This window comes from Euleptes europaea, chromosome 13 (genome assembly GCF_029931775.1).
Source record: "Euleptes europaea isolate rEulEur1 chromosome 13, rEulEur1.hap1, whole genome shotgun sequence".
Lineage (NCBI taxonomy): Eukaryota > Metazoa > Chordata > Lepidosauria > Squamata > Sphaerodactylidae > Euleptes > Euleptes europaea.
In genome coordinates, this window is record NC_079324.1 from 30667213 (window position 1) to 30682547 (window position 15335).

Here is a 15335-nt window from a genome sequence, read left to right on the forward strand (position 1 = left end):
AGCCTGTGGGATAACAGGGTGCCCTATGAATATTGGGGGAAAGGGGTTGATTTTTAAGCAGGGATTTCGAACAGGACTCTTTAGAAGTCTCCTAATATCCATAGTTGTCAAGTCCTAGACCTTGAAAAGCAGAAGTGGTGGCAGTATATGGAATTTTGTTTTAAAATCCCTGGAGTGGGTCAGAAAAGGCAGCTGAGTTAGGAAGGCATGAATTTGGCCTGGAAAGCACTCTGCATGATTACCGACACCAAGACCTCTGTCTGTTGTGACACTTTAAGCAATCATCAGAACACATTTTTTAAATTATCCATGAATGCTTAAAGGTAGTTTTAAGTGCAAGCTTGTTAAGAAATGCTTCCTGTATGACCTCATGCCTTGCCGTAGCTAAGCAAGATAGAAGATTTATGACCCTGTTATTTCTTATCTTGAAGTTAGATTACCTTAGAAAACTTTCCAGTGTTTGAGCAGGAATTGATTTTAATTGCTAGGCTTTGTATTATAAGTTTTAGATCATTAGCCACAGTTCCAGTTATTTTACTTCATAGATAGAATAATGTCAAAATAAGAAATTAATTATATGCACCTGCCAAGTTTTGCTAAACTCCTGCAAGTATTTTATTATTGGGGGAAATTATTTTGAAGTCTGTGAACAGAATCCAGGGCAGGAGATGTTTTATTAAGTAAGAAACTGTCATGCACTGGGCTTCTCTAAACACAGGATCTAAAATCTGATTCGTGTTTACTTAGTAGGATCATTTACCTGTTATGGATTTAACATGTTATAGTGAGATAAACTATTTGTAGACAATAATATAATATGATAACTGATTTGTTTCTCAAATGAAAGTTATATTTACTGGTTATGTATGCTTATTCCTTATATCAGTTATTGAGTGCCTGCTTAGTAAAAGAGTTAAACTTTACTTTAATACAGCAAATTTACTAAAATGTTTCTACTTGGTTGGCTGAGGGTTTCAATGCCTGGGCCTCTATAAATTATACAGTACTCTCAAAGTCAAATTCCTCTCACAAAGTGTCTGACAGACCTGACTGTAAAAGTTTATTGCTTTATGTTGTCAAAGAAGAACTTATGCTTCCATGTGGCCAAACTCAGAGTAATCACTTAATTAGGAAATAATTCAATATTTTTTTACAAGTCACCCCCTTATCTCGCCTCAAATACTATCCTTTCATTAATATTTTACCTTATTTGTATCAGCAACACTGTTCTGTCTGGCATCAAAGATGAAAAGCTTGTGAGACTGAGCATTGGCATCCATGATGGTTTGCAAATATTTCTCATCTTCTTTGCAACGTTTGTCATTTGGGCCTACGAGAGGCTGGCTGCCACGTGTGATGGTGGCCTGACTCTCAGGGTGGATCCAGGATAACACCTAAGTTAAGAAGAAACGGACAAAACTACAATGGTTTCTCAAGCAACTCACTTGTCAAATTAAAAGCAGATTTGAAGTAGTGAGGACAGTCGTGTGTGTGTGTGTGTGTGTGTGTGTGTGTGTGTGTGTAAAGTGCCTTCAAGTCACAGCCGACTTATGGCGACCCCTTTTGGGGTTTTCATGGCAAGCAACTAACAGAGGTGGTTGGCCAGTGCCTTCCTCTGCACAGCAACCCTGGTATTCCTTGGTGTTCTCCCATCCAAATACTAACCAGGGCTGACCCTGCTTAGCTTCTGAGATCTGACGAGATCAGGCTAGTCTGGGCCATCCAAGTCAGGGCAGTGAGGACAATTACTACAGAGAAAAAAACAACTGGGGGAGGAGGTTAAGGAAACTTAAATGGAAAAATGAATAAAGATTCAGGCCATACTCAAGCACATAGTTCTGCACACCCAAAGATAATTACTAGCACATTCGCTGCCCTCTTTCCTCCATAGGAAACCATATCTACTTCTAAACTGAGGAGACCTGTCAAGGGAATGGGTCTGCCTGTCTGCCATTTGGCCTCTGAAAAATTAAAAATGCCACCATGCATGCTGAAGCTTTGGCCATGAGTAAAAACCCAGCTCTTTGAATTCCTGTCTTTGTTAACAAAATGGTTATTACCTACAATTATATTTCCTAGAGGTTACCATTTATTGTCTATGAAAACAAAACAAGCACTCACTTGACTAAAAGGATTTTCAAACTGGGAAGGATTCTAACTTGTCAGTCCCCTCTCTGACTTATGATATTATTCCTCCCACAACTAACAGAACTGTATTTCCACTGAACTTATCACTAGCATTTTCAAAGTGCATTGTTTTTTGCACAAATCATTTAAATATTTCTTTAAACGTGACACTTCAGCTTCCAGACTGGTAACTTTTCTTTGTGTTCCCTTTCGTGTCACACTCAGGATTGGTCTACTTACTTAGAAGATTTCTTTGACCGAACAGCTGTCCAGATCTGACCTGTGTTCCCACAGGAGTGCAAAAAAAGTGCCTACACTGCGGAACTAGCTGCAAGGGGCATGGAAGTGGGCAGGGACTGCATCTGCACACCCCATGCTCATGCCACTTGCTGCTGTCACACCTTCCCACTATCACATCGATGCAGAAACACTGATACAATGATAATTGTGCCAGCCCCACCCAGCTCAACAACACCCGTCCCCCCAGCCATGGTGTAAAGCTCCGGCATTAAAAGAAAAGCTGTTACAGGGCTAAAGGCGGCCGGGGGGGGGGGATATGTAGAGTTTAGCCCACCCCCATCTGCAGATTGGCTACACAGCCATACTACTTTTCCCTGTTCAAAGCAGACCAAAGGATGTTCTTCTTTGATTCGATTTAAACAAGGAAGCTCTTAGAGCCCCACAAGTTGTGCTTAGAATGAGCACAATGCCATATGGAGGTTTCCCAAAAATATGTAGGGATGCTTCTCTGTATTAAGGGGGAAATCCCCATGTAGAAGCCACTGGATGTCATCAATTACACCACAACCTGACACAGGAACATTCTTTTTTAACTGAAGAGTCTTACTTACTGGAACTCTGCCTTTTGTCCTGAATGCTGCTACCCTGGAGAGGTCATCATCTTTTACACTAGTTGGCACAACAAGGATGGCAGGATATGTATCGCAAAGTTCATACATACTATTAATCTTAGAAATTTTCCAGCTCTCGTTAGGTAATCCCTGCACAGAAACAAAGTTTTTTTATTAGTATTTTTTTAAAGAAACCAGATTTTATAGAGCTAAATTTAGAGCCTACAAAGAATAACATATTGAACTTTTTAAACTAAAAAAAATTATATACAGCCCAAAGTCTTTTTCTTTTGGAACAGGGATTCTGAAAATGACACAAACTCACTGTTTACCATTAGCATATGGGCAGATTGAAGTTTGAAGCATGACCAATTAGAAACTCCACGTGCTCACAAATACAACTAGCTGGATAGGGAGCCTGCCTTCAGTAAAAGGAAGATTTGGAACACCCCTGGCATGTTGGTTGATTATGTACCGTACGTAAAAGGTGACAAATGAATTTGCTTGTTTTCTTCCTTCTGTGTCCTTTTTGAAGGATAACAAACAAAAGGGGTTGGAGAAAAATTTCAACCCAGAACAAGCCAGGTAATCAGAGAGGTTGAATTCAATGTCCCCTGCTTTCTCTCAAATATTTTTTTAAAATCCTTTTTTAATGATGACATTTGGATCGTAAGGCATTATTTTATACTTTAAACTGCCCTGAGAGCATTTGTGTAGTAAATAAAATAAGTACCCTTGGGAAAAAATTATGATGACTTCTTGGGCTTGCACAACTATGCATACAGAAGGATGTGAATATGAGTAGACATGCCCCACTGACCGCAACAAGAGAGAAAGACAGATCACATGGACAGGGCCTAAACACCTCAAATGTACACAGGTAACCATCAGTTCCAGAAGTGACCCTAGAACAATTAGTTTGGGAAAGCAAGGAGACAATGGCCAAGCTGCATTCAATCAGCTCCCCCCTCCTTTCTCATCCCCCAGACAATACTAAGTTCAGAGACAAGAAATCAGAAACTAGATGGTTCATCTGGACTTATGTTAGCCATATAGTGGCAAATTTCATGTTTCAGATTTCCTAATATGTCTGTGGATATTCAGAGGAAGAACAGATACAGAAAATGACTTTAAAATTTGAATATTTTCATTACCTACCTGCCTTTTATATTCTGCCATTGGATCATAAACTTTCCAGCCATTAACAGGAAATTTTTCTTTATAGCTGAATGCAAAAAGTGGCTGAATACAGTAAAACAAAAGCGCACATTACTACACGTACCTCTTCATTTCTCAACAGAATTATATCATGACTTTCAAGCATCCAGAGTGTCCAGTCAATCATTTCAAGCAAAGCTTACAATTCTGCATTTATTAATGACCAAAGCAAGAGATAGCCCCATTCCAATGTTATTTATTTAGAATCAGTCATACAGATATCGATGGAATTTCACTTTAATGATGCTTAGGACTGTAGCCTTAGATCCTTTATCTACTCCACTGAGAAAGTTTGTTCGGCCACAATTGTGACAATAAGCAATCAGTAGTCTAATACTTCAAATACTTCTAATACTTCTTGCAGACTGTTTGATTCTCCATGTCTTTCCTCTTACATCCTGAAGGAGAGAACTCCAGAAGAGAATACTTACCATCCCATGAGAAAGAGGAAATGCTCGTGTAATAAGGTTCTGAAAAATCTCCAGTCTATGCTCTTCCTGTTTATAGGCAAACCGCAAATTTCTCATATCCTGTCAAAGAGACAGTTAGACAAGGTATCGTAAGCTTTGGTATATTACATGAAAAACTGCAGCAGTTATATCAAAATGAAAGAGTTTGCAGTGTATGCTTTTACTAAGGATCCCCTCTTCTTAATCCAGCAAAATCCCAATCTAAGCATCAACAACTAAGAATATACCCCGTATGAACAAGCTACACCATTATATTCAGCAGAGAGGTGAAGGATAACAGCCATCACCCCTAGCAGATGCAAGAGTCAATTCCATAAAAAAGGACTGCCTCATGAAAACACACATCAAATCATTGGAGGGGGAAAAAGTGCTTTATGATGTATGAAAGGCAGTGCAAATGGATGCTGCCTTGCCTCCCTAGGCTCTATCTAAGAGTTTCTGTCAGCCAAACTGACCTTTCATTCCCTTCACACATACACACACAAACACACACACACACACACACACACACACAAATACACTGTATTGTGTTTAGCATTCTATTAACTGACCTTTTCCTTCCATCTGTATGAATATTCTATGGCATGACATCAGCGAAGCCAGAAAATTGGTAGGGTTCACAAAGAACAAACAAACAACACCCTCCAATATACAAATACACATCAAGAGAGAATTAATCACTAAGCAGTAACAATCTGAGTACGTGTGTTTTCTTAGTCTAGGTTTATACCTTGCAAACAATTTCTATACCACAAGAGTTATCTCCATGGCTCTGCACTCCAATCTTTTCAACCCTGTTTATCACTCCAAGAGGAACATCAAGAACAAAATGGGGATCCTGGAATTTGAAAAAAAGTAAACACCTCTTTATTATGTCAGTGGTAAGAAACATTTAATATAGTCAACATGAGATAAGATTATACATTTAAGAGTGGAACACAAAAATATTAACAAGAAAAATATGTCACTTTAAGATGAGCAAAAAGGAAAAAGGACTCACCCTTTCAACATTCTTGAAATACATTTTGAAATCTGTCACTGTCAACGTACCACTGATGGCTCCAATAAATGGACAGATATACATGACATCTTTAGCTGGTAAAAATAAGGATTAATGCTTGTTATCCCTATGTAGGATTCTTCTTATATATACACACATATGAAAACACACAAACAATATTTCATGCAAGGAAGTTGTTGAACTTTCAAATACCTTTTTTAGCATGGTATCAACATGGAATAACCGGTTTCATGTAGTGAATTACTTCACGAGATACGAAACAGTCATTTTTGGGATCCCGGAAATTACACAAAAGAACCTGGTGGAGCGCACTGAAGCGATGAGTTCCCATCAGTATCTTGATGGTGACAATTTTCACAACAGTTCTAACTGACTCCCAGCCATTTGAAAGCAGAAGTTAAGGATGCTGACGTCTCCATCCCACAGTATGTTTAGATCATTCCTCCCAACAATGACAACTATATTCAATGACAGCTCTCAAAGCTGCAGGCATTAGTCATATGGAAGAGTTCATGCTGCAGGCGGTGGGCAGACATCAAACCCGTCTTTCCCTATTTAATAAATAATTTCCATTTTCAGAACATTAGGAGTGGAACAAGCAGCGCTTCGCAATCCAGATACAGATTCAGGACAGCACTTTTTGAATAAAACATGACCCAACAATTTCATTTCGCAATAAGGCACATCTGAGTGTTACAGCAAACTAGCCCTTTGTCTGAGCCAAGCACTGTTAGGTGCTACCCACTTCTACAAACAGTGAGAAGTCTAGGGTTTTGTTTCTTTTGGATGGCAGATAACTGGCGACTTGCAGTATCATTGTAATACTGATTTTATTTACAATACAGACTATTTTAGATTTCTGAAATGGGTGGAAAACAGTGCATGCCACATCAGAAATCATAGAGAACAATGTGCCCACATCCTCCCAGGCTGCTTCCTGTCCAGCTAAGCTCATAGCTGTCTCTGCCCATTTGTCTCAAAATTCAAAAACTGCCACCAGCTTTCACACCCACCCACCCCATCTCTGCAAAGCACTATTCTCAGACTCCACAGTTTATCTGCAAGGCCACTGCCCATTCGGAAGAATATCTCCAGCCAGTAGCTTCTATTGAAAAATCAGCTGATCATCTGTGAAAATTAACAGGCAACCAGCTTTTTTAAAAGGATGACCACATAGCAGCCCCACTGTTGTGAATGCCTCCTCATACAAAGCCTGCTTTTTCAAAAGTATGGCAATGAATGGCTTGGACAGCACAAAGAACTGATACAGTGTATTTATTTAATTAAGATGTTGGCTGTGACCAGCCAAAGGACCAAGGACAGTGGGGAAGGGGGAGGTATGAGCACCAGAAAGGGAAGACCAGCTTGTCTCCAACAAGATATCTGGGCCTTGGAACAACTCTCCTCTTAATCTTCCCCCTCTACTTCATGCCCACCCCCTTTCCTCTGTGCACTCTGCCTTTCAGTTTGTCAGCCTGATGGCATGGATGTTGTTTTATTTTCATTTAGGTACAGCGTGTGCTGCTAGAAATGTGTTTTGGATTTTAACTGCAGTGAGCAAGCGTTTCTCAGAAAAAATGGGATACAGACGTAATATATTCACAAAGACCTAATACAGATAGCAATTTTCGCTGGGAACTGAACCAGATATTGCTACAAGTTATCAGCCTCAAACTACTCTCACTAAGTCTGCAGGGATGGGCTAACAATTTTGCATCACCAAACGCACTCAGGAAGAAGAAGAGCTGGTTTTTATATGCCGACTTTCTCTACCATTTAAGGGAGTCTCAAATTGGTTTGCAATCACTTTCCCTTCCCCTCCTCACAACAGACACCCTGTGAGGTAGGTGGGACTGAGAGAGCTCTAACAGAGCTGTAACTTGCCCAAGGTCACCCAGCTGGCTTCATGTGTAGGAGTGGGGAAACAAATCCAGTTCACCAGATTAGCCTCCACTGTTCATGTGGAGGAGCAGGGAACCTAACCCGGATCAGACTCCACCACTCCAAACCACAGCTCTTAACCACTACACCACGCTGGCTCGTTGCAAGGAAATGCAAGGTGATGCAGAGTAGCAGTCTTCTTTGAACCTGGCCGGAAATACTCCACACACAGAGAAGCATTCAGTTTTCCCACTCTCTAAACACTCTTCCATAATGTAAGACATGCTATATGTACAGGTTTCTCTTACTGCTTAAATCATAGTTCACACTTAGATTTACACAGCAATTTCAGTGCTCAAAGGACACCGCACATATTCTTTCCGTTATCCCTCTCCTGTTGATGAGCATGGCCCCATCTGCTGAGGGAAGCTAGAGAGCAAAAAGGCCTTCTTTGCTGTGCTTGTCTCAGCTGTGGAACATACTTAAAGCTGTACAGAAAACACAAGCATCTAAGGATTCCGCTGAGCACAAGTCAATCTCATGCCTCACTGATTTCTGCACTAATTTGTAATTAAAATTCTCCTCAGATCTGCTTGCCTCTTGTGCTCCATATCTCCGGTGGCCCACTCGGGTATAAAGGATTAAGGATCCAGAATAAAATCTGACAACTTTACCTAAAACTTCTAAAAATATACAAAACCAAATAAATAATTTTCATTTTATGTATAACCACAAATAACAATGCCACCTCAGTCATTCGGCACTTCACTTACCGATAGCTTTAATTGATTCTCCAGGAAAAAGCGGAGCCTCTTCCATCTGGGCAAGTTTGTTTCCATCTCTCAGTGCCTGGCGGAAAGCCAAAGCTAGAAATAAATCTCACATTCCATCTGCACAGCTTCAACACACAATTATGAGAAGGTGTTCTTGGCTAGGAAGTTACAGGAGGCAAACAAATCATAGCCTTCCCCCACCCCTCTTCAAAGCATGATGTTTTAACACTACGGGCCAGTGCTAACTTAATCATCGCTAAGAGATCAGGAACAAGACATGAAATTGTGCACTCCTGCCACTTGGGATTTGGGAACAAATTTCTCCTTCCTAACTGAACTTAAGGTGCTTCATCAAGCCATGGCAGTTAAGGCAAACTGGGGTTTGAAAGCAGCTTGGAACCCTGGTTAAGCATGAATTGTGGTCAGCTTTAAGCACAGGCCCAGCTACCATTGCTGCCAACCAAACCACAGCTAAAGTGCAAGGGAGACGCAAGGAATGTACAATCCTGCGGCCTGCGCTGACCTCTTCCCTGTGGTTAAGCATAGACTTGCAAAGACTCTATGAAGCATCAGAGACCACAGAGACCACATTTGCAGCTAATTATGTATTTACTGTACAACCACACAGACACATAAAACATGTATTAGTAGCAAAGCATTTACACAAAGATACTATAAATATCCCAATTTTTACGTATCACATACAAAGAGCAAGCAAAAATTCTTTTGAATGGCAGGGAACTTTCACATGCATCTCCCAGAGTGTGTTACAGTGCCACATTTTACAAGAATGGCTGTTTGTTTGTTTTAGCCACTCAGTGATGTTTTTGTTTCAGAGATTTAGGACTAGTTTTTAAAACAAGTTTTCAATAAGGTTCGGGTAAAAGACATCCTGTCAAATTATTAGGTAAAGAAAGCCATTTCTTCCCTTAAACACATGTTCAGAAAGAACAATAACTGAACACTTTCAGAGAGATTATTAAATTGCTAATTCATTCTGGTGACATCAAATGAAAAATGAGTAGAAAAGGGGAGGAGGTGATTTCCCTCCACAGAGTTTGTAATCCACCTCTGTTCTCAGTGGTTCAATGGAGCTACAGACTCTGCACTAACTCTAGGTTCGATCAGTCAGTCATTATCCAAGTCCAGAATTTACCTTAAAAATTTGGAAAGATTGGTCTTATTTTTAGGGAAACAAAGGCCCAAGGGCTTTGTTTTTGAGAGAAAGAATATACAATATTTCACTGTACCATTTCAGAGTCAAACTGTCAACAAAATAAATTTTTATAAGAAACACTCACAGATGCTCCCTGCAGCTTGTGGTGCAATTCTGATTCAAAGCAAGCACTAATAATGCAATGTTTTTCATAGTTACTTTCCTCTATATACAATTGATTTTGATGGGATGTATATCTATACAATGTTTTTTTTAGTAAGGGACTTCATGGTTTTCTTGATTTTTCGAATAGATCAGCAATTTATCACTGTGATATTAGATGTGAAATTACTAATACTACATCCGACATACTATGAATTAAACTACTTCTCCTACGTTAAGTGATGCAATTAAATTACTGATTCATTAACTACATATTTAAAATGAAAACTAATAGGAATTTAATGACACCCCCACCCCGCTAAATAGTATTCAATTTCACAGGCTTTATTGCAAATCTGCGTGCATCATTTGACTCAACCAATTTAAGATTATTTTCAAAACGACATATGATGTTTTTTAATCCAGACATTGGAGTATCTTCAAGTATCACCAGTATTGGTGGTGTAATGTTTTAATTTCTTAGCCAGCCCATTAACTGGTTAAATGGTAGCTAATCAGACTGCTCTCGTTCAACACTACTGGTATTTTTTAAACAGAGTTCTACAAGCTGCAGTGAATTATATATTTTATATATCATTGTTTCACTATCCAGACGTCAAGGCTGTGATCCACATGCCCAAGAGGACTCTGAGGGTCTTCTTTAAGTACCTACACTCCCCTTATTAATCTGGTCACTAAGCCTAGCCTCTGAACCCTAAAGAAATCCAGTCTGATTATTTTGAAAAACTCTGAGTTTGGCCTATTATAGGACCAGCTATGATGATATGATGATGATAAGTGGAAGCAGCCTAACCATGTGATCTCTGCAGCTCAGATATGTGGTGAAGGTTATGTGAAGACTGTAGCTTACCAGTATGCCTGATGAGAAGGCAAATTTTTGTTGCAAAACTGATGACATAATTATAATAAACCTGAATAACAGCAGAACTGACTGTCCGTTGAACCAAACAGCTGTGCGTGCACCTACGCTTGGTGATGAAGAAGGTTCCTTTGATGAGAATGTGATGGACAAGTAAAGGAGCTTCCTTGGAAGATACTGATCACGTTGATCCACAAAAAAGAAAATTATTAGATAATAAATTCTGATAACTAGATAAGCAGGAAACGTTTGTTGCTTCTGCTGAGAATGGAAGGTGTGCCTCTGATAAGTGATGAAGGTATCTAAGGTGCAGAACAAGACACAGCTTTAGAGAGAAGCCTTTTCTCCCTCAGCAAAAGGTTCTGATGCCTTATCAGTTACAAGAATTCTCTTCCTTTTTCTGTTATTTAACAGCAGCCTCTTGTGTCTTCTTGGTTGCAGCTTCCCTTCTGTCCTCTTCTCAACAATGGTCCCTCTTTAACTGTGCTTTTGTCCCTTTTCCATTATCTCCCTCGGTCTCCAGTTTTCCCAGGGCTACTAAACTGGTAGCTAAAAATTGTTTGGAACTTAAGAGTAACCCAGAGAACACAGCTTAGCTTTTAACTAGATGGGTCAGAGTGATTAGACTACTGAATACCATATTGTTATGTAACCATTTGCTATCTGCGTTAATTATTCTTTTCACTGTCCTCATGCACTGTTTTTATTCATACATTTATTTTATTTGCTTATGATTTACATTGGGCCTAGTGAACATTTTAATCAAATAAGTGAATCTGTGTATGCTCCCTTCTGGTCGCTATTTGCCTATCATGACAAATTAGGATCCAGATATTCATCCCACCTTGTTTTAACTTGATAATTTAATTCCTGGTTTTTCATCATGTATATTTATAAACCTGGGATATAAATATTTTAATTAAATAAATAAATAACTACATGACAAACCACTTTTGAAACTGGAGAGACTTTCAAAAGTAGATTGTGAAATGGCAAAAATCCAACTGAACGTGCCAAGGGTAGTTCCTTGGACCCTGATTCATATGTTTGAATCAGTAGGACTTCCTTTAATTACTGGACTGTGGGGAAGGCAATGGCAAACCATCCCATAAACATAGTCTGCCTAATAAATGTTGTGATGTGACGTCACCCCATGGGTCAGTAATGACCCAGTGCTTGCACAGGGGACTACCTTTACAGTCTGTTTACACAGAAATAGTTGTCATACTAGTAGGTGAATATGAGAAGCAGTAAAAATTATGACAGCCCACTATTTTGCCTGTTTGCACAAATGGAAAACACAGGTGAGCCACCTGCATGAGAAGGAACAATAAAAAGTTGCTCCTGCTGAATTCCAAGTAAGAAAGCAGGAAGGAAAGGTAGACTATACTCGGCAGAACAGATGTGCTACAGCTGCAGTGGCCACAATCAGCCAGCTGGCTACTGTGCTGGAAACAATTGCACGGTTGCAGGATTCACATCATCCCTCACTTATTACAGGATCAGTGACGGCAATGTGGTCCAACATGAGCCAAGGCTCTGTACTGATTCCTGCCAGGCAATGGCAGTCTCTTGCTTGGTACTCCTGCTCTTGGTGTGAGTCACCTACATTGGAGGAGGAGGGTGTGTGCTGCCTGGATCACCAGATGACTGAGATGCACTGGAGAAAATGACTTGGGAGATGCTGGTATCTTTGAACTTGAGCTGGTGTCATAGCTGACTTACAGCAACCCAGTAGGCTTTCAAGGCAAGAGATGTTCAGAGGTGGTTTGCTATTGCCTTCCTTTGCATAGCGACCTTGGATTTCCTTGGTGCCCTCCCATCCAAGTATTAACCAGGGCCAACCCTGCTTAGCTTCTGAGATATGATGAGATTGTCAGCTTCTGTAACCAGGGCCCAGGCTAACCCAAAGTACAATTTATGAACGTCTGTGATTTCCTCTATACATACTGTCTGAAATATGCCTCAATGCACAATACTAGAAAACATGGCTTTAAACTACCCATTAGTTTTCATGGATATTAGCTGCAATTATGTTTAATAAATACTGAATCTGAAGAAAAGAGAGCCCTAGGAAAAAATCATACATTTCTACATGACCTTAAAAACATTTTTAAACATCTGTCTGAATCTTTTTAGGAGAAAATAACAAAAAGATTTTTCACATCTTCACTAACACAGCAACATACTATTTAGTTATGGAACAAAAGGTAAGTAAAACTTGCCACCTGATCAACTTCTGCTTCAGAAGGATAGCCATTGTGTCCATCCTGAATCTCCTGAATAGCATGATGCAGCAGTGGGCAAGCAGAAGCAATAGGGAAAAAACATGCACATAATAGGTGAAAGGACAGAATTCCTTTTTTAAAATAGAGACAGTAGATACTTTAACATCAATGTACTTTTTGCACCCCGCATATACCATATACCTCAAGCATACATTCTGCACCTGTAAGATCCAGTATTTTAAAAAATTTGAAATTAACTGGAACACATGCCTCCCAATCTCTTCTAGAATAAGTCCAGATACTAAAGAACATGAAGTATGTACTGTCTTTATGAATCAAGCAATCTTTAAAACAGCGAAGACAAAATGTAGAATATAAAGTAGGCCACATGCTTGAAATAACAGAAGAAACTGATTATAGCACACTATGGTAGCACAGAGAAACAGAGGAAGAGGAAGAGGAAGAGGAGAGAGAGAGAGAGAGAGAGAGAGAGAGAGAACGAGAACCATGCAATTACTTGGATAAAACCATTAAATATTTTCCATCCCCGAAATTTGTCTGGTCAGAAGACCTGCCCATTAACACAAAATCACAAAACAGCAAAATACTTCAGGATTAGGTTGTAAGCCATTTCTGTTATTATGTCTCTTAAACTTTTGTAGTTCGAAATATTTTTCCAAAAATATCAGCTGAGTCACCAAGAATGCCATTTGCCACAATATTCAAAGGTTGATTTCTGTGCGCTCAATCCAGTTTCCATCTTCATTTACAAAATTCCTCTGAAGACGCTGCAACAAAGATCAGTGGAATGCAAGAGGGATTTCTTTTGCTACATCTGCTGGGTGGGGGGTCAGCTGGCTAACACCTTCCATCACAAGGGTGTCTTCATCCCAGGTAAGTGCAAGTTAACAAATGTCAAAGGGGAGGAACTATTAATGGGAAAAGCAATAGTGCACATTGCTCAGGCTGAAAAACAAAAGCTGATGGTAAAGCTTTTGTCATAGGCTCAGTTTTCTTGGGGCATCCTTTTTCAGACAATGTGTATACAACAAATGCATGGGATGGAGTGGGAGAGAAGAGAGTGAAACTGTGGCAGTAGGTCTATATAGCAGACTGTCAAGAAAGACCCTTTGTAAGTACAAGATAAGGCCCTGACCTGGATGACCCAGGCTAGCCTGATCTCGTCAAATCTCAGAAGCTAAGCAGGGTCAGCCCTGGTTAGTATTTGGATGGGAGACCACCAAGGAATACCAGGGTTGCAATGCAGAGGAAGGCACTGGCAAACCACCTCTGTTAGTCTCTTGCCATGAAAACCCCCAAAGGGGTCGCCATAAGTCGGCTGCGACTTGATGGCACTTTACACACACACAAGTACAAGATGCAGGTGTGTAGGCTTCTCCAGACAACTGGGGATCCTGCTTTTTGCAGAGCCTACTTGTGTACTTATATTTTCACCACAACACTGCTCTTCACCATCCCAGACAATGTACACACATTGATAGTCTCAAAAGGGCTCATACAGATCCAGAAAAATTATGTGGATTCATGTGGATTCTCACCTTTTCATTTCAACCCCATGATTCTCTGAAAGGCGGCATACTTCCACTATTCTTGATGAAGGCACACCAAGAACAGACACTTAGCATGAAGCTATAATGCACCTCTGAATTGAGACATTTCTGGCCAATTGGCCATTGACCCTGGCTTGCTACCAATGCACAAACACAACATAACACACTGCTGGCAAGGTGGCTTTTTATTGGACCAGCTTGTTGACTGAGACTGTAGAAATTCCATATGGCTTCACCCCCCCCCCAAAAATCCTATTATACAAAGCAGTATTCAGCTGACGTAAAAAAAAAAGACAATAGCCAAATTTTCAGATTATAAATGTTTTCCACAATTTTACTTTCATAAAGAATAGGTCTTTAAAACACACCTTCTACATGTCAGGAATGCAGCTCAAGAGAACAGATGCATTTGCATCGTATTCCCAGATAAGAAATTCCCAGATGAGAAAGAAAATGACAATTGTAAGGAATCAGATGCAGAGATGCGGAAGAGAAGGCTGAAGCTGTGCAAACTGTAAAAGAACTATGTCCTAAAACTTAATAGCAAGAACTTCAAGATACACATCTTGAGCTGGATCCAGAGCAAGGACTGTGGATCTTCCTCAATTTCCCCTCCCCCTAAGCAGTTGATTCCCAGGGTCAAGGGACTCATGTGGAATAATGCAGGTTGGCAGGGGGGGGGCTCCATCAGAGAGGGGGTAGGGGACAAAATCTCTGTATTCTCAGTACAGCTACACTGACAGAAGAGACATAAAAGGCAATTTTATCCCCTTCCCTCTCCCCACTGCAACTTCATGATCCACATGGCTATTAGTCCCACTCCTGGGAATCAACTTTCCCAGATACAGTTAACAACTGCAGGGGTCAAGGAAAAGCAGGGAAGATCCATGACCATCAGCACCTTCCACTGACAGATCACAGCACCCCTTCTGTGTACTGGAAAGCCTTTTAATCTTGCCCATGTTGAGATTTGCTAATGTATGATGCTTTGTGCTTC

General features: G+C 40.1%; 1 protein-coding gene across 4 annotated transcripts in view; it reads right to left on the reverse strand.

Annotated features, from left to right (window-relative positions):
* The window catches only part of MTMR1 (myotubularin related protein 1), a 54867-nt gene that overhangs the window by 26369 nt on the left and 13163 nt on the right, over positions 1 to 15335 (reverse strand). For 2 of the 4 annotated variants that reach the window (XM_056859445.1, XM_056859444.1), the window contains 8 exons: positions 12768 to 12818; positions 8342 to 8417; positions 5667 to 5761; positions 5397 to 5504; positions 4628 to 4726; positions 4137 to 4220; positions 2979 to 3128; positions 1206 to 1394 (listed from right to left, as the gene is read on the reverse strand). In XM_056859445.1, coding sequence (XP_056715423.1) covers positions 1206 to 1394; positions 2979 to 3128; positions 4137 to 4220; positions 4628 to 4726; positions 5397 to 5504; positions 5667 to 5761; positions 8342 to 8417; positions 12768 to 12818 — 852 coding nt within the window. The remainder of the gene's footprint in view (positions 1 to 1205; positions 1395 to 2978; positions 3129 to 4136; positions 4221 to 4627; positions 4727 to 5396; positions 5505 to 5666; positions 5762 to 8341; positions 8418 to 12767; positions 12819 to 15335) is intronic. The other 2 variants (XM_056859447.1, XM_056859446.1) reach the window with 1 other exon arrangement.